This window comes from Nerophis lumbriciformis, linkage group LG23, assembly GCF_033978685.3.
Source record: "Nerophis lumbriciformis linkage group LG23, RoL_Nlum_v2.1, whole genome shotgun sequence".
Taxonomy (NCBI): Eukaryota; Metazoa; Chordata; class Actinopteri; order Syngnathiformes; family Syngnathidae; genus Nerophis; species Nerophis lumbriciformis.
Genome location: NC_084570.2, coordinates 9,374,848 through 9,400,000, shown reverse-complemented (window position 1 = coordinate 9,400,000; position 25,153 = coordinate 9,374,848). Strand labels below are relative to the sequence as shown.

General features: G+C 39.9%; 1 protein-coding gene across 6 annotated transcripts in view; it reads left to right on the top strand.

The window, feature by feature from the left end:
- LOC133622442 (protein FAM184A-like) overlaps positions 1 to 25,153 on the top strand; it is a 114,069-nt gene that overhangs the window by 5,697 nt on the left and 83,219 nt on the right. For all 6 annotated transcript variants that reach the window (XM_061985192.1, XM_061985190.1, XM_061985194.1 and 3 more), the window contains exons 2-8: positions 14,272 to 14,349; positions 16,285 to 16,419; positions 16,633 to 16,731; positions 21,578 to 21,784; positions 22,093 to 22,266; positions 22,334 to 22,495; positions 22,647 to 22,782. In XM_061985192.1, coding sequence (XP_061841176.1) covers positions 14,272 to 14,349; positions 16,285 to 16,419; positions 16,633 to 16,731; positions 21,578 to 21,784; positions 22,093 to 22,266; positions 22,334 to 22,495; positions 22,647 to 22,782 — 991 coding nt within the window. The remainder of the gene's footprint in view (positions 1 to 14,271; positions 14,350 to 16,284; positions 16,420 to 16,632; positions 16,732 to 21,577; positions 21,785 to 22,092; positions 22,267 to 22,333; positions 22,496 to 22,646; positions 22,783 to 25,153) is intronic.

Below are 25,153 nucleotides of genomic sequence, written 5' to 3'. Positions count from 1 at the left end.
TGAAGATGGTCTGTGAAACATAATTCATGCAACATTTTGACCAAATAACCACCATGACATGTTAAGTAGACCATAAGGAAGTCTTTTAAATGTAGAAAAAAAAAATTACCCATTTAATGCTTGGTGTGAAAATAAATATGGTGGATGTGACGACCCCTCACTAGGTTGGTTTTGTGCCCAGTTTGTGGCTGAGCTAAATCTATGCTCTGTTTGTTTTGGTCGTATTCAAAAGAGAATCCCCTAGTGCCTTGCTTAATGGGAGCAAATGAGATGATTTCCCCCCTGCAAGCAACAAAGACAAAGAACAAGGATTATTCATCCATGTGTGGCTGAACTACAATGTCAACTGTCTTTGGGTAAATTCCAGCTAGCAAATATTACAAGCTCCGAATATTCCAGTTGTCATCCCGCACGGTCCAACACTGGGCTCGAACCCATGACCGCTCTGAGTGAGGGTTGAGCATTGAGCATGCTAGCCACTTTATGTTTTGTCGGCCAAAGACCCCCAAACTGATGGAGAAATGGCGCTAACATATCTTGTATAATACCTTGTTTTGAATTAAACCAGTCCTAAAGGTACTATATTATTGTGAAATACAAGTATATTTAAATAATACAGTACAGTATTGCGTCTCTAATAGCGAGCTGGCAACTAGCGCGCTAACCGCTACCTGGTAGCTTGCACTGTTAATTGCCATTTGTAGTCTAGCGGCATTAATTGCTAGCTGGCAACTAGAGCCGTTAATTGATATCTGGATACTAGTACCACAAATTGCTAGCTGGTAGCTAGCGCCATTAATTGCTATTTGGTAGCTGGCACCATTAATCGCTTTTTTGGCAGCTAGCACTGCTAATCGCTACCTGGAATCCACAGCGTTAATTGCGAGCTGGTAACTAGAGTGTTAAAGGGGAACATTATCACCAGACCTATGTAAGTGTCAATATATACCTTGATGTTGCAGAAAAAAGACCATATATTTTTTTAACCGATTTCCGAATTCTAAATGGGTGAATTTTGGCGAATTAAACACCTTTCTATTATTCGCTCTCGGAGCGATGACGTCACGTTGTGACGTCACATCGGGAAGCAATCTGCCATTTTCTCACTTTCGTCGGTGTGTTGTCGGAGGGTGTAACAACACGAACAGGGACGGATTCAAGTTGCACCAGTGGCCCAAAGATGCGAAAGTGGCAAGAAATTGGACGAAATTTGTTCAAAATACGAGGCTGTGGGGAAAGCCGACGAAATGGTCAGTCGTTTGTTCCGCACACTTTACCGACGAAAGCTATGCTACGACAGAGATGGCAAAAATGTGTGGATATCCTGCAACACTCAAAGCAGATGCATTTCCAACGATAAAGACCCTAGCTTCCCTGGCCTGCTGACATCAACTCCAAAACTGGACAGATCAGCTTTCAGGAAAAGAGAGCGGATGAGGGTATGTCTACAGAATATATTAATTGATGAAAACTTTATTCATTACTCGCGGTTTTACGTAAATTATTATACATAAACTGTGTTTACCAATAATTTAGCTTCAAAACGTTTATTTTTTTCAATCATTCGAGTACATTCGGGTAGTCTTGTGTAATGCAGTATTTTGTGTCTATTTAGTTATGGTTAACCTGAGTGCTGAAATCGTGGAAAAATATATGTTCTTAGCGCGCCTGGAATGGGCTGTCTGCACTCTCAAAGTGCATGTTGTTGCCAAATGTATTTCATATGTTGTAAACCTAGTTCATAGTTGTTAGTTTCCTTTAATGCCAAACAAACACATACCAATCGTTGGTTAGAAGGCGATCGCCGAATTCGTCCTCGCTTTCTCCCGTGTCGCTGGCTGTCGTGTCGTTTTCGTCGGTTTCGCTTGCATACGGTTCAAACCGATATGGCTCAATAGCTTCAGTTTCTTCTTCAATTTCATTTTCGCTACCTGCCTCCACACTACAACCATCCGTTTCAATACATTCGTAATCTGTTGAATTGCTTAAGCCGCTGAAATCCGAGTCTGAATCCGAGCTAATGTTGCTATAATTTGCTGTTCTATCCGCCATATTTGTTTGTATTGGCATCACTGTGTGATGTCTCTGGAAAATGGACGGGTGTATATAACGATGGTTAAAATCAGGCACTTTGAAGCTTTTTTTTAGGGATATTGCGTGATGGGTAAAATTTTGAAAAAAACTTCGAAAAATAAAATAAGCCACTGGGAACTGATTTTTAATGGTTTTAACCCTTCTGAAATTGTGATAATGTTCCCCTTTAATCGCTAGCTGGCAACTAGAGTGTTAAATGCTCGCTGGCATTTAGTGCTGTTAATCGCTAGCTGGCAAATGGTGTTGTCAACTCCTAGCTGGAAACTAGAGCGTTAATCGCTAGCTGGTAACTAGATCAATCACTGTTAGCATATACCGTACTAGGTTTGGTTGATATCAGCACTTCAGTCATCAACAATTATATCATCTGAGAAATGGACATTGAAACAGTTTAGGTCTGACTTCGTAGGATATGTACAGTGAGCAGTGAACATAGTGAGCTCAGAAAGCATAAGAACAAGTAAATACATTTGATTATTTACATTTGATTAATTACAATCCGGGGAGGTGGGATGTGGTGGGGGGAGGGTGTTAGTCTAGGGTTGTAGTTGCCTGGAGGTGTTCTTTTAGTGCGGTTTTGAAGGAGGGTAGAGATGCACTTTCTTTTACACCTGTTGGGAGTGCATTCCATATTGATGTGGCATAGAAGGAGAATGAGTTAAGACCTTTGTTAGATCGGAATCTGAGTTTAAAGTGGTTAGTGGAGCTCCCCCTGGTGTTGTGGTTATGGCGGTCATTTACGTTAAGGAAGTAGTTTGACATGTACTTCGGTATCAGGGAGGTGTAGCGGCTTTTATAGACTAGGCTCAGTGCTAGTTGTTTTACTCTGTCCTCCACCCTGAGCCAGTCCACTTTGGAGAAGTGGGTAGGAGTGAGGTGTGATCTGGGGTGGAGGTCTAGAAGTGACCTGACTAGCTTGTTCTGGGATGTTTGAAGTCTAGATTTGAGGGTTTTGGAGGTGCTGGGGTACCAGGAGGTGCATGCGTAGTCGAAAAAGGGTTGAATGAGAGTTCCCGCTAGAATCTTCATGGGGTTTTTGTTGACCAGAGAGGAGTTTCTATAGATAAATCTCGTTCGTTGGTTGACCTTTTTGATTACCTTGGTTGCCATTTTATCACAGGAAAGATTAACCTCTAGAATGCAACCTAGGTAGGTGACCTCATCTTTCCTGGTGATAACAATGTCACCCACTTTAATAGTGAAGTCACTGACTTTCTTAAGGTTGATTTGGGACCCAAATAGGATGCACATAAGTGCGTTGTAAAGTTTTGCACTGTGTATGTTACAGTCTAATGGTGAAGGAGCTACTCAGGGCCTCTACAGCGCCACCTTAACCACTAGCTGGAAACTAGAGCGTTATTCGCTAGCTGACAATTAGTATGCTAACTGCAAGCTGGCATCTAACACTGTTAACCACTAGCCGGCAGCTAGCGCCATTAATTGCTAGCTGGAAACTAGAGTGCTAGTCACTAGCTGGTAACTATAGTGTTAATCTTTGATTGATTGATTGGTTTGTTAATCGCTGGCTGGCTAATAGCATGCTAACTGCTATCTGGGAGCTAGCGCTGTTAATCGCTAGCTAGAAATTAGCGCCATCAATTGCTAGTTCGCATCTAACGTGGCTTATTGCTAGCTATCTTAAATAAATAAATGATAAATGGGTTATACTTGTATAGTGCTTTTCTACCTTCAACACACTGATGGCGGGAGCTGCCATGCAAGGCGCTAACCAGCAGCCATCAGGAGCAAGGGGTGAAGTGTCTTGCCCAAGGACACAACGGACGTGACTAGGATGGTAGAAGGTGGGGATTGAACCCCAGTAACCAGCAACCCTCCGATTGCTGGCATGGCCACTCTACCAACTTCGCCACGCTGTCCCCTATATCTTAAATGCTAACATTTAATACTCCTCCAAGGCAGTCTTTCCCAACCTTTATTGACATATTACATATCACAATAGTACAGGTTGATTATGTATTTCAAGTGAAAGAGCATTTCATTGTTCTACCTGTCACTATAAGTAGCATTAGCTCATAGACCTGCTCAGTGGCCTTGTGGTTAGAGTGTCCGCCCTGAGATAGGTAGGTCGTGAGTTCAAAACCAGACCAAAACTATAAAAATGAGACCCATTACCTCCCTGCTTGGCACTCAGCATCAAGGGTTGGAATTGGGGGTTAAATCACCAAAATGATTCCCGAGCGCGGCCACCGCTGCTGCTCACTGCTCCCCTCACCTCCCAGTGGGTGGAACAAGGGTATGGGTAAAAAATGCAGAGGTTAATTTCACCACACCTAGTGCGAGTGTGATTATCAGTGGTACTTTAACTTTAACTTAACAACATACAAAATATATCATTTTCTATTTCCTACATTTACTAACATACAGTATACGATTATGTGGAGGTTGCCCTCCTGTGGTGGGTTCTCCTGGCCGACAGATCTTCGGGAGCCCGGTAGACAGTTTGAATCAAGGCTTTATTTGGCATAAACACCCCATGGGTAGGCTTGCTTTCCAGCAATATATATTTGTCTCTGGCGTGGTTCTCTCTCTGGCTCCAACTCCAACCACGTCTCTCGTTCCGGCTGCTGCTAATAAGGGCGACAGGTGATTAGATAACAAGCCCCAGCTGGGCAATCTACTCACCTGCCGCTGACTTCGAGGCCGGTCCTTACACACCCCGCTCCGCGGCAGGCCCGCAGACCACGGCCCCTCCACAGACTATTTGTTGGATTTTATGGCAACTAAATCCGAGAAAGTGTGGAGTTTGTTCCCCCTATGCAGCTATAACAGGGAAAATAATTTCTTCATGTATTTTTTTGTGTGTTGGCTCACAATATCTGCTCTACTTTATTCATTCAGTTTAGAAAGAAGGTAGAAAAGCAGTTTATGTATAATGATGGGCTTTTTTTCTTAACACCTATCCATGCGGGATACATCAGGAACATACTGTAGATGTCGTCACAGTATCACCTCTAGGAAGTGTGACTAGAAACACATGAATACACCGTTTGTTGCATGCGGAATATGTCTTTTATTTATGAAACCTGCCGACACAAATAGTAGCGTGTCCGCATTCCTGGGAGACGGAGACAACAACGAAAACAAGAAGAAGAAAAAGAAATGAGATGAAAGCAGCAGGCGTCATTACAATAATCATGTATAATTAAAGCGGTGCTCGCATGGCTGATGCAGGGCTGGGAATCAAAGGCTTCCATAGAACAGAAGAATGAAATGGACCTTTTTTTTTTTTTTTACTCTGGCCTGATATATGTTCTCTGTAGCTGTAACAAAAACAACACGCAAATGGTGTTGGACGCTCACTCAGATGATGACATCACTTCCCAATACACTGCAAAAAGTCAGTGTTCAAAAACAAGAAAAAAAAAAATACAAAAATTTGGGGTGTTTTATTTGAACTCAGCAAAATTATCTGCCAATAGAACAAGAACATTTGGCTTGTCAAGACTTTCCAAAACAAGTAAAATTAGCTAACCTTAATGAACCCAAAAATACCTTAAAATAAGTATATTCTCACTTATAACAAGTGCACTTTTCTTGATAGAAAAAAAAGAGACCTTTTTGCTCAATATGTTGAAAAATATTCTTAAATTAAGTAAATGCTAGTGCCATTATTTTGACGTATTGATATGCACTCGGCATCATGATTTCTTTTTTCATGCTTGAAGTAAGAAATTATTACTTTTTAAAAAAGTAGTTTTATACTTGTGAGTGTTGATGACACAACTTTGCAACAGTTGATATTCTAGTTTCAAGCATGTTTTACTCAATATAGGTCATAAAATCTCAGCAACAAGCTGTAATATCTTACTGAGATAATTTAGGACCAAAGCCCTTAAAACAAGTAAAACACTCTAACATCAAATCTGCTTAGTGAGAAGAATTATCTTATCAGACAGAAAATAAGCAAATATCACCCTTATTTGAGAGATTTAATCTTACTTAGATTTCAGTTTTTGCAGTGTACAGATTTAGTTACCGTTTTTTTCTGGACCATAGGGGGCACTGCCGATGAATGGTCTATTTTTGATATTTTTTCATACATTCATATTATTATATTTTTTTTTTCTAAATGGAAAACACTTCCTTGTGGTCTACGTAACATGTAATGGTGGTTCTTTGGTAAAAAATGTTGCATAGATTATGTTTTACAGATCATCTTCAAGCCGCTTTCTGACAGTCTCTTCCAGATGCGCCGTTTTGTAGGCGGTCTTATTTACGTGGCTCACCTTCGGCAGCCTCTACTCCCCGTCATCTTTGTTGTAGCGGTGTAGCGTGCAAGGACGGGAGCGGAAGAAATGTCAAAAGATGGAGCTAACTCTTTTAATGACATTCAGACTTTACTTCAATCAATAACGGCTCAGCATCTCCTCACCCGGAAACAACCACACCGGAAATGTGTCCCATGAAAAACCGTCTGATCGGAACTCTAATAACTAAAGTTCCTTGGGTGAATAATGTAAACTCACTACACCGGTATGTTTTAGCGCTTTCATTGCGAGTTCACTGACAGATATAAGTAAGAACTTTACACTACTTTATATTAGAAATGGCAACAGCGGAGGATGAATGTCCCATAACAAGAAGATAGAGAAAAAGAAGAAGCTTATCGACTTGCGGACGTGTGCAATTTTTCAGGACTTCTACAAATCCCAAATACAGATCAGCAGGTACCAGAAGGTAAGAAACGTTACTTTTGCATAATATTGCAAAACAAAACGCCAGATAATATGTCTTACCTTATACACATACCATAATAATACTCGTATGTTTAATGCGCCGACAATCCATCAAGCTTCATAGCTTACCAAAGTCGTAGTAAAACATTTTGATATATTTTTGTGTAATGTTCTATATTTTCAATGGAACATTTAAAATGTTGGTGTTGTTTACTTGAGACATTGCAATCATAGTGCTGTCTACACTTATCTCTTATGTTTGACTGCCATCTACTGGTCACACTTAGCATTACACCATGTACCAGATAAAATAACTTTGAGGTGAGAAAGCTCAACCAAACTTATTCCTGTCATGATCCGTGGTCCGGATCATGTTTTGTGTTTTCTGTTAGTTTTGGATTCCTTTAGTTCCTGTTTGTGCACCTCTGAGTTTGTTTAGTTACCATAGCTACTTATTATTTTTACCTGCTTCCGGTGTTCGGGACGCTCACCTGTTTCTCACCAGTCAGTCGGCCTGGCTTCTTTGTTTGCTTCACGCTACTGTTACGGAAGTTTTGCTTGCCTCCTAGCCCATGCTAAGTACTTAACTTCAAGTGCGATCGGCATCTTGTCCCGTCGGGTTGTTTTCTGTTTTTTGTACCTCTTTGAGCTTTTCAAGATTAAATCATGTTCCTACCTGCAAGTCCTGTCCGGAGTCGTCCGTTTGCATCCCGGGGGAACGAACCGTGCAGTATGCTGCAACCAAACTGTAACAATTCCTTACATTAGGCGCACCAGGTTATAAGGCGCACTGTCAAGTTTTGAGAGAAACAAAATATTTTAAGTGTGCCTTATAGTCCGGAAAATAAGATATTTAATCATTATATTTAATGTTATATGTCATTTCTGTCACTAACTGGCAGTCCGAGTTCGGAAATGGAATGGAACTTTGTTATTCCGCGTAAAAAGTCCAACGTAATTACATTTTCAGTACAAAATTGTGTGTACTATTAGTGGCCGTGTTACAGGTGATCTACTAAGACTGTGTGTGCAATTGATAACTGGAGCAGACCGCCCTATTTAAATAAGTTTTTTGTGTGTGTTATGCGGCTTTCACAATGAAGACACTCTTTTACTGAACATTCATGTTAACATGCTCCTTCCTGTGGCATTTGTCTAGGTTTTGAAACATGCAGCAGACATCATTGTATAAGACTCACATAGTTTCCTCTACACGTAATTAATTATTGATTGCGGGGCGCCACAGCAAATTAAAAACCACCACGCCTTTAAAAAAAAAGTGAGGGTTTTTTACGTGAAAACTAATTAAATATTATATGTATAGATATATATATATAGCCTAATATTGATGCACTATTGATTAGTGATGCACTGACAAATTGTCCACTGAAAAACTTTGATCATCGAAACAACGCTGCTGAAAGAAGATGTTGTGTGATGTTATCAAGACACGCGAGTGGCTGGAGCAGAGGCAGTCTGTCTGCGCTGTGGACGTACTTTAATATCGGCCTATAGAATATGCTGTACCTGCGGTCAGCGCTCTACAAAATGTGCAATGTGCAAATTTTAAAGGGACAGTGGCACTCTTTCAAAGAGAGAAAGTGCTCGGGGGGCTGATGTTGTTGGTAAGCCCATGGCGCATTGGTTCCACTGCAGCCAAACTAAACACTCTTTGGATAAATGCTCGGTTTTGTCCCGCCCGTGGACGTCGAGTATCTTTGGAAGTGAACAAGAAGTGGGCTCAGCCTCGGCTTGTGCATGATGATTGGATGAGCTGTCTGAGGCTGTATCCCTTTATGATTGACCTCAAAATCGAAACAGCGAACCTGAAATTTAAACACTGCCATAGCATTGTTTAATTTTCATTCCGTTGTTTTGTGTTAAAATTAATTTTACAATCCTTTATGTGATGTTTGCTTTGTAAAATCTAGCATTTTTATATCTGTCATCTGTTATTGGAAACTGTACTCGTGTTTAAAGAGTAGCTGAAAATGAGCTTCCCCTGTGTTACAGTGTATTGTAAGCAGCAACAGTTGGAAAAGAGGTCAAAACGATATAAAATAAGAAAAAATATGTTAATACTAGGGGTGTAACGGTACACAAAATGTTTGGTTCGGTACGTACCTCGGTTTAGAGGTCACGGTTCGGTTCATTTTCAGTACAGTAAGAAAACAACAAAATATACATTTTTGGGTTATTTATTTCCCAAAAATATTTTTCTTAGTGGAATATTTGATGTGAAGTAATCGGAACCTTGGATAGGTCAATAATTCATTCATTGATTTTGATTCAATATTATGTTTTGAGCAATGACAGTTTGAAAGAAAAAAAAACAGCTTTGTTTTATTAGTCAAGATTGCAACTTTTTCTAAATTACATTTAGCCTTTAAGATTTTTTATTTCACTTTTGTTATGTTTTTGTTTATTTTAATAGTATTTTTAGAATGTGCCGTGGGCCTTTAAAACATTAGCTGTGGGCCGCAAAAGGCCTCCGGGGCACACTTTTGACACCTCTGCTATAGATAATAAAAAATTAAATCTGATAAATCTATGGATAAAAAGCAAAGCCTGACGACGCATGCGCGTTTATCATAACTCTCTCTCTCTCTGTCTTTGCCCCTCCCTCACGAATGCTGCTGCACGCACAATTTGTTTTGTTTTTAACCCCTTCTTAACCCTGAACGTACATTGAAAATACATGCAAAGCTAACTCAAAATGCCGGACATTTGAGGCATTTAAGAAACTCCGCCCTGACAGCTCCGCAAAAGAGGACATGTCTGGTGAAAAGAGGACGTATGGTCAGTCTACCGTAGCCTGTTAGCTGCTAGCATGCCGTGTGTTGTGCCTCGGTGTGCATTGTTTACACAACGTGCGTTACGCTACTTAATATGTCCATGTGGAAACTCGTTCGGTACACCTCCGAACCGAACCGGAACCCCCGTACCGAAACGGTTCAATACAAATACACATACCATTACAGCCCTAGTTACACCCCTAGTTACTGCTAATTACTAATAACACAGATTTGTTTTTAAATATATGCACTACATTTGTTGAGCATTTTTAAAGAAAATAATGCTTCATTGCCAATTATGCAAATTATACAATGTCATATAGCCACGCCCCCACCTCCACAAGTACATTGACAAGCTGGGGGAATCCCTGTTTCCATATACTGTACTCCCTTAATGTTATTAATAATCAACTTCATTGCGGCCAACAAATTACATTTCTTACAAGTACTATTATTATTAAAGAATAAGGCATGTTACACACCGAGTAAGAACAAGCAGGAGAAGGCAAGAAGACAGGCTAATTGCTTAACTAGTCGTGAAGCTGGCTTGAAACAACACAATAAATAAAGTTTAAGAAGTCTAGAAAGAACCACGTTACAGTAGAAAGTAAGTAGTTAGGGAATTAACAAGTAGATTAATAAGGGTCTCGAGCGAGTGTGTCAAACTCATTTTAGCTCAGGTAAAAATCATGGCATAAAAAATAAAAAATAAAGACAACTTAAAAATTGTTTTCTTTGTCTTACTTCGGCCAACAATAGAACAAGCACATTCTGAAAATGTACATATTCCAAATAATCCTTTGGGCAAAACACTTCAAGTTAGTTGAAAATTCTGTGGAAAAAATTGGTGCGGTTTCAACAACACAGAACAGAAGAACACAATGAACTTAGACTTTGTCTCAGTGTATTTACAAAGCCATTCAACTTTCAGCATTTCCCGTTTAGCATTCTCATGTTGTCAGTTCACCGGGAAAGACGTGTTTGGAAAAGCAACCGAGTGTTCCCTCAAACCGCCACATTGGTGACATCCACAACACATTCATTTATCATCATTCAAATATTACAATTATAATAGAATCAGGGCTTCACGGTGGCAGAGGGGTTAGTGCATCTGCCTCACTATACGAAGGTCCTGAGTAGTCTTGGGTTCAATCCCGGGCTCGGGATCTTTCTGTGTGGAGTTTGCATGTCCTCCCCGTGACTGCGTGGGTTCCCTCCGGGTACTCCGGCTTCCTCCCACCTCCAAAGACATGCACCTGGGGATAAGTTGATTGGCAACACTAAATTGGCCCTAGTGTGTGGATGTGAGTGTGAATGTTGTCTGTCTATCTGCGTTGGCCCTGCGATGAGGTGGCGACTTGTCCAGGGTGTAGCCCGCCTTCCGCCCGATTGTAGCTGAGATAGGCTCCAGCGCCCCCCGCCACCCCAAAAGGGAATAAGCGGTAGAAAATGGATGGATGGATAATAGAATCAAAACAATTGTCAAAATGACACTATAGCCGAATTTAAGGTAACCTAACTACAAACTTAACCAATGTGAACATGATAGATTTAAGCATAAAATAAAATGGAACAAACATGTAGAAACACACAATTTTCCAATGGAGTTCGGAGTGCACATCGTGCAGTTAACCAGTTGCGAGCTCTGTAATAGAACTCTAACTACAGAGATGATGGTCATGTTGACTTAAGTGTTTGCATCTTACCATTTTCATATTTTATCTGTTAAGTGGATAATTTACAATAAAAAAAAAAGGTATTGTGCGATGCTACAGCACTAGTCTGTCGCCAGCCACAACAGGTGCAGCTGATTGGAGTAGCGGCAGCCAATCCAGAGGTCGCTTAAAGTCAGCTGATACATCATCTTTAAACAGTGTGACGTGGGTTACACTGGAATTGCTATTGCGACATACAGTGGCCAGAGCCGTACGTTTGACACCCCTGGTATAGAGAGAGGACAATTGAACTTTACTTGTAATGGGATGGCAGATTGATCCATATAGAACAGAGGTGTCAAACATGCGGCCCGCGGGCCGGATCAGGCCCGAGAACAGGTTTTATCCGGCCCTCGTGATGAGTTTGCCAAGTATAAAAATGAGCTGGGTTTTTTTTTTCTCGAATGAAAGAAACTGCTGTTCTAAATGTGTCCACTGGATGTCACAATAACAATTCTGTTAGGCAAGCAAACGGTTTATACAGGCGCCAAGCAAGAGGTATGCAGTAAAGGGGGACTGTGGCTGCTCCTCCTCGACCATGAAATTTAAAACCTGCCATTTTATGTCTTCTGCTTCGAACACATCGTCATTTGGCACCCTCGTTGCCCCAAAATGTCTCTGTCAAACACAAGAAAAGTGAATTTAACCCTTTTGAATAGTTTTTACTAGAGATGTCCGATAATGGCTTTTTTGCCAATATCCGATATTCCAATATTGTCCAACTCTTAAATACAGATTCCGATATCAACCGATACCGATATAGAATAGAATTAACACATTATTATACCTAATTTTGTTGTGATGACCCGCTGGATGCATTAAACAATGTAACAAGGTTTTCCAAAATAAATCAACTGAAATTATGGAAAAAAATGCCAACATGGCACTGCCATATTTATTATTGAAATCACAGAGTGCATTTTTTTTTTAACATGCCTCAAACCAGCAGCTTGGAATTTGGGACATGCTCTCCCTAAGAAAGCATGAGGAGGTTGAAGTAGGTGGGGCGGGGGTGGGGGGCTAGCGGGGGGTGTATATTGTAGCGCCCCGGAAGAGTTAGTGCTGCAAGGGGTTCTGGGTATTTGTTCTGTTGTGTTTATGTTGTGTTACGGTGCGGATGTTCTCCCGAAATGTGTTTGTCATTCCTGTTTGGTGTGGATTCACAGTGTGGCGCATATTTGTAACAGTGTTAAAGTTGTTTACACGGCCACCCTCAGTGTGACCTGTATGGCTGTTGACCAAGTATGCATGCATTCACTTGTGTGTGTGAAAAGCCGTAGATATTATGTGATTGGCCGGCACGCAAAGGCAGTGCCTTTAAGGTTTCTTGGCGCTCTGTACCTCTCCACAGCGGCGTTTTAAAAAGTAATACATTTTACTTTTTGAAACCGATACCGATAAGTTTGAAACCGATACTGATAATTTCCGATATTGCATTTTAAAGCATTTATCGGCCGATAATATGGGCAGTCCGATATTATCGGACATCTCTAGTTTTTACCTCCGTTTGTTGAGTTAGCTCTGGATTGATACGTGGACATGACAAAGGAGGTATTTGATACCTAGAAGAGTTTACATGTTGTGTTGTTGTTCAATCCCAGAAAGACTGTGACTTCAAAGTTTAATCCTGGCTTTGTAGATACACTGAGACGAAGTCCAAGCTCATTGTGTTTTTGAAGCGGCACCATCTTCCTCAGAATTTTCAACAAATTTGAAGTCTTTTGTCCAGAGGATTATTTCTGATTTGTACGTTTTCAGAATGTGCTTGTTCTATTTTTGGCCAAAGTAAAACAAAGATAACAACCTGAAGTTGTCTTTATTTTTAAGTTATCCTGCCATTACTTTACCATTCCGGCCCACTTGGGAATAGATTTTCCTCCATGTGGCCCCTGAGCTAAAATGAGTTTGACACCCCTGATATAGAGTTTAAGTTTATTTCGAACATGCATGCATACAATATATACGTATCAATATATCAGTAGTGTCGATGTCAAGAGTAGTTTCTGTATATAATTTATACTAGAGTGATTATATACATATTCTTGTTTTATAACAAAATCAGTCTACTGTCTTTTTTTTGTGTAATTGGTTACAAATTTAGCTAATATTTCTCTCGACACAAAAGGACTAAAAGCTCAAAAACCAAAGGATTCAATTTAGTAGCTTCTTTATTGTTTCATTATTGTGGACTATTGGAATTGTTTTGCTCAAACAATTGTGTGTACCGGTAATAGAAAATAGGGAGTAGTTTAGATATTGTGTTGATATTACTGCACTGCCAATAGCACTCACCTTAAAAACTGGACATTGTACAGTTGCTAATACATGGGATCGGTATGGGCCCATCTCACTCATGGAAGATCGGAATTGGCAGCGGAATACCTTGATTAATTATTTTAATTGATTGATCAATTATTTAATTGAATAATTGATTATTTTATATTATTATTACTTTGAACTGTTTTATATTTGAATTTTTTATCCTGTAAAGCGTCTTTGAGTACTCTGAAAAGCGCTATACCAAATAAAATGAATTATTATTATTATTATTATTATTATTAGAACACCTTTAGTATTAGCCTTTTTTGGGCGGTGGAAGCGCTGAAAAGGTGCAGAAGAGTCTTTTAAATTGCTTAAGCGCACACTTCATTCATAGGAAGCTCACATCATTCACCTGCAGAGCTTATAAAAGCAGCTTATGCTTGTGAGAGTGAGCATGACTGAGGAGATGTTCCTCACTCCAACTTGTGCATGGCTGATTGAAGTTTAATGCAGAGAAATATATATTGAATTAGGATATATGAATACACTTTGGTGGGGAAAACTTTGGCCAAGTCGCAATATACGAGTAAGTAAATGCATTGTCTGTTTATTTGTTTTCATCACTGAGTGCCAGCTCACTGTGCAACTATTGATCTCTTTGCAGCATGAAAGCCCTTCCATCCTCATACTATTGTATACTTTTTCTAGGTTATTTATGCCCTCAACACCAAGAACGATGAGCATGAAGAGGAGATTGAGTCCCTGAGAGACGCCCACCAGGATGAGGTGCTAACCCCACTCAACACAGAACACAGTATTTTACTACACATTTATGGTAACACAAAAAAAAAAAACGTGAATTGCAACCATCAAAAAAAAAAAAAGTTTATGAGTTTGAACATCAAATATCTTGTCTTTGTAGTGCATTCAATTGAATATGGGTTGAAAAGGATTTGCAAATCATTGTATTCCGTTTATATTTACATCTAACACAATTTCCCAACTCATATGGAAACAGGGTTTGTACATTAAGTATGTATGTTATCAACAAAAAAAAACATATTTTTGCAGACATACAGTACATGCACTCCACGTTATTTTTATGAACGTGTTTAGTACATTATCTATTGGCTTTGCACATACACATACATTGCTCGCAAAATTTTTAAAACGTTCCAAGTATGACATTGTGACAATTAAAATTGACTTGTGTCAAAATGTTGGGGTCTTTTCTTTTTTTTTAAGTTAATTTACATTATGCAAGCAAGTAATTCACAATTTAAGACTTCTGCAGGATCTATGAGATAAATGACGTACATTTGTTTTTTGCTGTAAACTATAATCATCAAAATTATTAGGTCAATAAATAACAAACATTGTTGATATATTCCACTCTGTGTGACGTGATGACCAATCTATGTCACCGCTTATCTTTAGGGTAATATCTGTTCTAGTATGTGAAAATGACTGCGGTGGAAAAGCTCAGATAGTGTTGATTAGGGGTGCACAAAAAATCAATTCACATGTTAATCTCAATTCTAACCCGTGCTAATAGTAAATTGATTCATAATTCTCAAAAATCAATAAAAAAAAACTTAAAACATTTTTTTTAAATTTGATTTTAATGAGAATTAATTTTTAAAATGATATTTATAGGCCATCTCCATGCAACCAGAAGGAGCTTTTCTAACCTGTAACCTGAAAAACTTGAAAAAGTTTCATTATAATTATTATACCAAATAATGCAATGTGAGAATCGGTGCGAATCGAGAATTGTGTTGAATTGAAGATCAATTCTGAATGGATTCATCACCCCTGGAATCGGAATCCGAACGAATAGTTAGGTGCTCAACGATTGACACCCCTAGTGGTGGTAGTGGTGACCTAAGACGTTTGCACAGTACTGTCATTTAAATGTCTTGACATTATTTGCGTTCGGTTTTTTTTCAGCTGATTGGATTTTAATTACGTGTGTCCCAATCCGATCATATATTGGTCCAATATCAGCAAAAAAACATGTATCGGATGATATTGGCTTACATTTAAAATCTCTGATATAATCGCTTTGATATAAGCAGTCCTGCAGCTCGTTTACTTGTGCAAAGCTGGACAGTCAGTTAACATCCAAATGCTCCCTAATAAGCACACAAAGGTTTGTTCTCGTATTTTATTGAAGTAATTTACAAAATGTAAACATGTTTGGTTATGGGCTACTAGGAGCTAGCGGTTACACAACAGCTAAGCACACAATAGCACTCTAGCTAAACACACAAAGTGTTAAGTGTCCTTAATTGAACGTCACTGCAGTCTAAAATACGACATTTGTTATTATAAACAACTACCAAATAATTGTAGTTGCATATTACTTACAGATACAAAGTCTCGAAGACAGAAGCACACTAGAAAGTAACAAATGTGTCTGCATCAATCAACTTACTGTAAAAAAAAATATATATATATGTATATCACTCCAATTCAGCATAAATCTGTCATAGGTTTGGTGTTTTTCATAAGTTTGCTGAGTAATTTCACTTGATCAAGCCTTTTCAAACATTCTACACTACAAAATATTCAAAGTGTGACTACGATTTGTGCCGATATAGTATCAGATTAATATCGATATTGGCCAAACTCAAGACTCCAACATTGGTATCGTATCGTACACCCCTAGTTTTAATGTTGTGTGTTGAAGCAATAATTGTAATTTTGCATTTCCTCCAGGTGCAGCACATTGTGACTGAAACCAGAGACAAGATCATGCAGTACAAGAGCAAGATGGCGGACGAGGCTGACCTGCGGCGGCGTCTGGCCAGTCTAGAAGAATCTGTGGAACTACATGAACACATGAAGAGACAGGTACTTCAACCTTAACTGACTTTAGATGTATGGAATACTGACATTAGGTTCCTTGTGGCATGGTGTGGTATAGTCGTGTTATAGTTTTAATTGATTAATGAACACACTGCATCTAATGAGAACATGTGAGCAAACAGCAGGAATTGAGCAACACCACGTGTGCAGGTCAGTGATGGAATGTTAACGCAGCTCATAATGGTTCTGGTCTTGCAGGCTCTTGCAGAGTTTGAGATGTACAGACAGAGAATGGAGGATTCACAGCTCTGCACCGAAGCCCAACACACACAGCGAGTGGTTTCTATGAGCAGAGAGGTACTTATACACACCAATGTGCACACACTGAAGCATGCAGTTATGGAGAATTGAATAAATCAAACAGTACAAAAATGGATAGGTCCAGACATTTTGGAGATTCTTCAAAAATCTCTTCGAGGAAAATCACACTTTTTTTGTAATTTTGCCCACACTCTTTATGTGAGACAAGAACACGCGTTCCTTTTTCTGAGCATTCTAAATAGTGAAAAACTGCTAGCACCTGGCGGCTAACAATGCAAGTAATGGGGATGCACCTGTTCCCCCTATAAAGCCTTCTAAAAACATCCAAAAACGTTGGATTACCGTATTTTTCGGACTATAAGTCGCTGTTTTTTTCATAGTTTGGCCGGGGGTGCGACTTATACTCAGGAGCGACTTATGTGTGAAATTATTTTATTTTTATTTTTATTTTTTTTGAAGTATTTATTTCAAACCTGCACAATACAACAACACACTTTTTTTTTTTTTTTTTTTTACATTTTGGCAGAGACATTAATGCAAGGCTTGAAAAGGGGTTGGATGAAGCAATTGCTTATAATATCCCAACCCCTCTCACTCATTCCACATTTAACATAAACAATATAATACAAGAACAATACTATACAAACAAAAACAAGAAAAATTCCTATACACTAACAATGCAATAGTACCACTGTTACTATGGGACAAGACAAGACGAGACAAAACATACACACACACACACACACACACACACACACACACACAGGCCCAAACACTCTCTGACCATACACCTCTCTCTCATCGCTCTGTGCTGAGGGCATCACTCTCTTTCCTCCTCGTACTTCTTCAGTACTTCTTTTTTTAAACAGTCTTTTAAATTGAATCATGTTAGAACAGGTTTTTAACTCGTCCCCTAAGTTGTTCCACAGACTGACTCCACGCACTGAAATGCACATTGATTTCAAAGTTGTTCTAAATTTAGGCAAATATAATTTGTTGTTTCCTCTTAGACTGTAACTATGGTGAGCATCTCTATCCTGGAATAGGTTCTGTATATTGGATGGTAGAGAGTTTTGGGATGCCCTAAACATAATTTGAGCAGTTTTAAAGTTGATTACATCGTGCAGTTTAAGTTGCTTTAACTCCATGAATAGTGGATTTGAATGATGTCTGTAGTGAACATTGGACACAATCCTAATGGCCTTTTTCTGCAGAGTGACTAAAGGCTGTAAATGGGATTTATAACAATTTCCCCAGACTTCAACACAATAGTTTAAATATGACATAATAAATGAATGATACAATAACAGCAGAGCATTGGTGTTCAATAAATGACATGATCTCCTCATCATTCCAACACATTTAGCAACTTTTGTCCTTAGGTAACTTATATGAGGCTTCCATGATATATTTTCATCTATTACCACTCCTAAAAATATTATTAACACATAACCGTAAAAATATAAAATAATATTATTTAGCTCATTCACGTAAGAGACTAGACGTATAAGATTTCATGGGATTTAGCGATTATGAGTGACAGATTGTTTGGTTCTATATGTTCTATATGTTATAGTTATTTGAATGACTCTTATGTTATAGTTATTTGAATGACTCTTACCATAATATGTTACGTTAACATGCCAGGCACGTTCTCAGTTGGTTATTTATGCGTCATATAACGTACACTTATTCAGCCTGTTGTTCACTATTCTTTATTTATTTTATTGGGTTTTATCAAATACATTTCCCCAAAAAATGTGACTTGTACTCCAGTGCGACTTATATATGTTTTTTTCCTTCTTTATTATGCATTTTCGGCCGGTGCGACTTATACCCCGGAGCGACTTATACTCCGAAAAATACGGTAATTACTGTAACAGACACATTCATGATAATATGGAATATATACAGTATTCTGGTCATTTTAAGCATTACCAGAACTTATTTTATGGGCGCATTGAATTCGGAGAGCACATAGCAATTAATGCTACTTCTGTCAACAACAAAAACTACTACTGAACAGGGCAGACTTGGCAAGACCTGGCAAGAGACTACTTTGAATTTAATCCAGCTATAGTGAAACACTAAGCCATTTTTTTAGCATTGTTATGATTTAGCGCTAGACGTCTCATGGACAAAATCAGAGCATAACACAACAGTCACTCACAACATCCTCTCTCACTGCGTTGTCATCTGATGGGCGGGTTGTATCTTTTAGCACAATACTTGTGCTCCCCGTTGAGATGGTTAAATCTGCATAGTCCTCAAGTAAACAATGCTAAGACGAAACAAGGTTCTTGCCGAGTCTTCTTAGCGATGTTCTTGGGTTTAAGTTGAGAGCATCTACTGCTTCAGTCAATCCAGTTTGGTAGCGTGCGGAATTTCAAAGTTGACCAACTTCTTAGCCTATTGTCACGATCTTCTGCTATACCCGTGCTAGGCATGATTTATAACCTAGAGTTAGATTTTTTAAGCTCAAAGGCAATACTAGGAGATATCTTGCCTCTTGGTAGTGCCTTTAAGCTGTGAGCAAGGCGTTGTGTCACGACGCCAGAAAAGTAGTTCCTCTTAGTTAGCTCCTACGATAACAATGTCCTTATAGCTTGGTTAATATGCAGGTCACGGCTTGTAAATGGAGAGTTGGTAGTGGTTTTTTTAGATTGCTAAGTGTTTCCCACAGATTGCCAATAAATCAGGACGTCATCATATAATTTGCATAGTTGACGATGATGCACTTTTTCTTTAAGATAAAAAAAAGTTATATTCAAATACAAATCTGTGTTGTTAGTTTGTAGCAGTAATGAACATACATATATTTTCTTATATTATGTAATTTTGCTCTATTGTTGCTGCTTATTGTAATGTAACAAAGGCTGCACTTTGGAGAAATATTACATTAGATTCTACTAGAATAGCCTAATCTCTCTTTAATTGGCATTGTTCACTTACTATAAGCGAGGCTAACGAGCTAAATGCAGAGAAGCACAATAAAAGTGAAAGCCCTATGAAATGCCTCACACACTCATTAAGTTGTAAATAAAATATATATGTACTCACAACCTATGAATGATAATGAACGATGATGCTGAATCGTGAATATGCGGGATGGAATGGAACTTTATTGTCATTGCAATTAAAAAGTACAATGAAATTAGTTTTCAGTACAACCCGTGCAAGAACAGACATACAGTGGACAGGGTAAACAAAACAAGAATACTGATGGGTCGCCACAAGGGCGGCGCCCTGTAATTAATTAGGGAAATAAGGTAAATATGAGAGGGAGGAGGAGAAAAAGCAACTCCCAAACTAAGCTCCTGGTGCCACTAGGGGCGCGGCTCCGTTGTCCATCCCACTGTGGGGGGTGAAGCGACGAAGGGGTGGGATGTGCTGGGTGGGGTAAGTGTGCGCGTGGAGCGTATTTTCCTTGCGTGCGCGTGTGTGTGCGTAAGCCTGAAGAGTCGCTTGTCTCTCGACCTCGGTGCTCTTGCAGAGTGTTTTGGTGGTAACACTGTCAGTTCAACAAAAAGTCAACAAACAACAAGTATATGTCCATGAAAGACAAGGAAGGAATTTGGAGCTTTTTCACTGCACTGTCGTCTGGGGGAGTCTCGTAGCAACGACATTGGTTAACCGTTTCAGCGGGAAAATAAACTCCAGATTCGAATTTGAACGTTTCACTCTAATTGGCCTCAAATTGATTATAGCGTCGCTTTGCAAAGCAGACAGCTTCTTCAAAATGTTATCCGGTTTGTGATTTAGTTAATAAACCATAAAAGTCTGAGTGCCGACAACTCTGCCCATTCCTCGGTTATTTGTGGCAGCTTTGAGGTACCTTGAAGGGCTGCCAGCATCTTCCGAATTTGTCAATACACCAGGGCAAGGCTGACTCCAATCAGCAGATGTCCTGTTGTCATGATTCCAAATAAATAGATGTCTTTAACATCCTCGACTGAAAGAATCGCCCGGCACACGACACTCTACTTCTCCAAAGAGTCCATCGTGTGTTCAGCAACAAACGTTCAACAAAACAAACAAAAACAACAAACAGGCAGAACCACAGCTTCTCATCGAGAAGATCCTATCAATTTCGTTGAGAGGAAAGTTGATCAATTCCATTGTTTAGATTTTGGAGAGCAGTGCAAAAAGAGGCTCCAAGAAAGTCCAAGACAAGACGAGACAAAGAAGCAAAAACAGGAGCGATAAGGGATAGGGAAGGAAAGCGTCCGTCTTTGTTGAGAGGCAGACATAATCCACTGTATTAGGTTATCAATCAATCAATCAATTTTTATTTGGGCGGCCACCGCTGCTGCCCACTGCTCCCCTCACCTCCCAGGGGGTGAACAAGGGGATGGGTCAAATGCAGAGGACAAATTTCACCACACCTAGTGTTTGTGTGACAATCATTGGTACTTTAACTTTAACTTTATTTATATAGCCCTAAATCACATGTGTCTCAAAGGGCTGCACAAGCCACAACGACATCCTCGGTTAACAATGGTCAAGCTCTGAACATATCAACAGCATGTTAGTGGCAGATTACAATTATGAAAAAGTAATGAAGTACCAGTTTTTTAGTAAGATTTCATATGTCATACCATATCAAACCATACAATATATCACACATCATTGTTGTGTTGTCACCTAAAGGTATGATCTATTATCCCTCGTCTTTCCATGTCATCTCACATTGCATTTTTATATATTTTTTCATGTCTGTGTGATTTGTCTGTGTCAGGAGGAGCAGGGAAACTTTTGTCCACTTATGATACTAAGCAAAACATTTTGCAACTTTGGCGTGAAATACCGTGGGAGTTTGGCTTGGCACAGCTTACACACCAGCGCTCCAAATAGAATAGAATATGTTCCGTGGTCTCACTAGGTGGAGGAGATGCGTCGGGATTTTGAGGAGAAGCTGCGGGCGTTCAGCCAAGCGCAAGCCCAGTTTGAGGCGGATAAGCGACGAGCGCTGGAGGAGCTGAGGTCCAACCACCGCATGGAGGTGGAGGATCTTCTAAGCAGCCAACAGAACCAGAGCGCCACGTCGACCGAAGACCAGGAGAAACTGGCCGACCTCCATAGACAAGAGGTGGGACAGAGAGGAAGAGAGAAGAGCTTTGGCTTTTAGAGAGTTATTAATACAGCAAGTTATTTGTAAACATAGGGTTTTGTTGTGCAGATGCATGAGCTGTTGCATGTCATCCCGCTCTTTTACTCACATTTTTACTTTTCTATCAACTAATACAACAACGCTTGAAAGGACTTTGAGGGATTATAAGAAGTTGAATAAATTGACTATTTAATTATGTGTCATAAGCCCTGAGATTTTATGGCCACTGTAAATCTGAGATTAAAAAAAATATGGGCAAAAAGCTGTCTCAATTTGTCTTAATGCAGGTGGAGTCTTTGATGGAAAGGGTGGAAGAGCTGAGCAAGGATAAGGTCCGGGTGATGGAGGAGTACGAGGCCAAGCTGGCCAAGGCTCAAGAGTATTATGAACGAGAGCTGGAGGCCATGACTAGAACCCACCAGCTCACCACAGAGAATCTGCTGGCCTGGAAAAGGACTGAGGTAGAACCCCAAGACTTCCTTCACTGCTTGTCTGGTCAAGAATGTAATTGATGTTGTCCTCCTTAAGGTTGAGCTTCGGAAGGAGTTCCAGGCGCAGGAGGCAGCACTGCAGCGCTCGCTATCCAAGCTGAGAAGCGAGCTTCAGAGAGCTCAAGAGGAGGCGCGCGAAAACCGGGACAAGACCAACAGACTGCAGACGTCGTTGGTCAACGCTGAGGGAACTATCAAGGTGAGGTGGATGGCTAAATCTGATTAAAAGCAAATGAAAACAAAAAACCTTAGGTTCTCTCAAAGCGGGTGGGAGATCTCTGAGGTACTGCGGGAATTTCTGAGTAGGAGATAGCTGGCTTGTTAAATATTCCATGTTCTGTGTGCTGTAGAACCTTCACAAGCAGCTGGAAGAAGCCATGCAGGACGGGGAGATCTGGGTGATGCAGCTGAAGGACACAGAGTATGAGCTGGATGGTTGCAGGGAACGAGTACAACAGCAGGCAACGGAGATCCTCCACAAAGCCGGTGAGCCACCAGGCTGAAAACGACAGCACACACCTTTATCCAATACAAGAACTTGACAAAACATTCACCATTTACAAAACTGCAGTTTTATTTCCGCTATTTATTTAGGGCCCTATTCTCCTGTTTGCGCTTCAGCACGTTTCTTGTATTCATATTTTCCCAATCAGCCTACAGACACGCCACACCCCACGTAAATAAGGCAAAAGTGCATAAGTCATCAATGAACGTGGGCTCATCACTAATGACAAACTTTGATGGTCAGCCACTTCTTGTCACGTAATTGTAAATGTTAATAATTCGACTTCACAATGTCCAATCTTCATATTTGGTGTTAATGATGAAGGTGATAACCTGAAGCTATGCTTTTTTTGGGGCGGTATAGCTCGGTTGGTAGAGTGGCCGTGCCATCAACCTGAGGGTTGCAGGTTCGATCCCCGCTTCCGCCATCCTAGTCACTGCCGTTGTGTCCTTGAGCAAGACACTTTACCCACCTGCTCCCAGTGCCACCCACACTGGTTTAAATGTAACTTAGATATTGGGTTTTCACTATGTAAAGCGCTTTGAGTCACTAGAGAAAAGCGCTATATAAATATAATTCACTTCACTTCACACTTTTTTGGAGGTGAGAGCAAGCCGGAGTAGCCGGAGATAACCCACGCCGTCACGGGGAGAACATGCAAACGCCACATAAAAACACCCAGAGCCCGGGATTCTAACCCGGGACCTTCTCTCTGTGAGGCACAAGCACTAACCACTGTGCTATCCGCCAAAGAACGTTTGCTTGGCGTAATTTCCAGACAATAGAGCACACCTAATTATAAGCCACACCCACCTAATTAATGGATTTTTTTTATTTTGTACATGCATTGGCCACACATCTATTGTGTACCCATTAAAACATGAAATATTTACACACACTTTTACAAAAGATAGCCTACTGGAGTGTGCTGTCTTGCTCCTCATTTTCCTCCTGCGTGCTGGGCTCGTTTTCTTCTGTGTCCGAGTTGAAGGGACTCGGGTTGGCTTCCTCCAGCGTTTTCTGAGCCTCATTTTCGCTTTCCTTTTGTCTCGAGTCTGGTTGCCTTCTTCTTTGACGCGCGGTAGTCCGGCCGTGCGGCGGCTCTGTTTCCTTTATTGTCGGCCGGGTCAATTGCTTTCAGCTTTGGAACGGTGTTGTGTGCATTTTTTCGTGTCTTGATGAGGGTGACGCTAAATGGCTGACTGACTAATTGTTCAAGTGGTTTGATTAATCGATTTAATATGAACAATTTTCGCATTCGGCGATTTAATTGGTCTAATTCAGGGATCGACAACCCAAAATGTTGAAAGAGCCATATTAGACCAAAAATACAAAAAAAAAATCTGTGTGGAGCCGCAAAAAATGTAAAGCCTTATATAGTGTTATAATGAATGCAACACATGATGTGTCTATATTAGCCTACTATCAAAATGACTATGTGTCACAGGCTGATGCAAATCTTAGTTGACAGAATTGTTGAAATGTAATATTTGTACTGCACATTTTTACAACATTGGAAAACATTACTAAAACGGAGGCTTTTCAGAGGGTGTGATAACTTCTGGAAATTACTGGCTTAGAATGACCTAAGGTAAAGATGTGTGTGTTCAAGTTGAAGGAAACGGAAACTGCAAATAAAATTACCTCAAATATACCTAAAATACGAGGCATAATGATGCATTATGTACATACAGCTAGCATAAATAGCATGTTAGCGTCGATTAGCTTGCAGTCATGCAATGACCAAATATGTCAGATTAGCACTCCACGCAAGTCAATAACATCAATAAAGCTCACGCACAGCATAAAAAGTTTGGTGGACAAATAGAGACAAATAAGGAGTGGCATAAAACATGACTTTCTGTGGAAGCGTCGGAGAAAGTTGTACATGTAAACAAACTATGGTGCGTTCAAGGACTTCCGAAATTAGTAGGACAAAACGGCGCGACCCAAATACTTTCATCAGTGAAGCATGTTTAATGTAAACAGTGGGATTTCTGACAATTAAGAAAGTTTGTGTCATGTTTGTCCTCCTACAGAAACCATATTAAAACGAAACATTTATTTTTTTCCTCATCTGTGTCCATTTTCATACATTTTTCAAAAAGCTCCAGGGAGCCACTAGGGTGGCGCTAAATAGCCGCTTGTGGCTCGAGAGCCGCACGTTGCTGACCCCCGCTCTAATTTGACGAGCCTAAATGTATTGGCGGCATGTAAAGCTTGTAAACACGAAAAAATAAATAAATTAGCCATAGCATTGTGTAAAGTACAAAATGTGGGAAATAAGTGATAAATATTTTGAACTTATTAATAATCTTATTCATTTCACTATATGAAATACAACTTCCATCC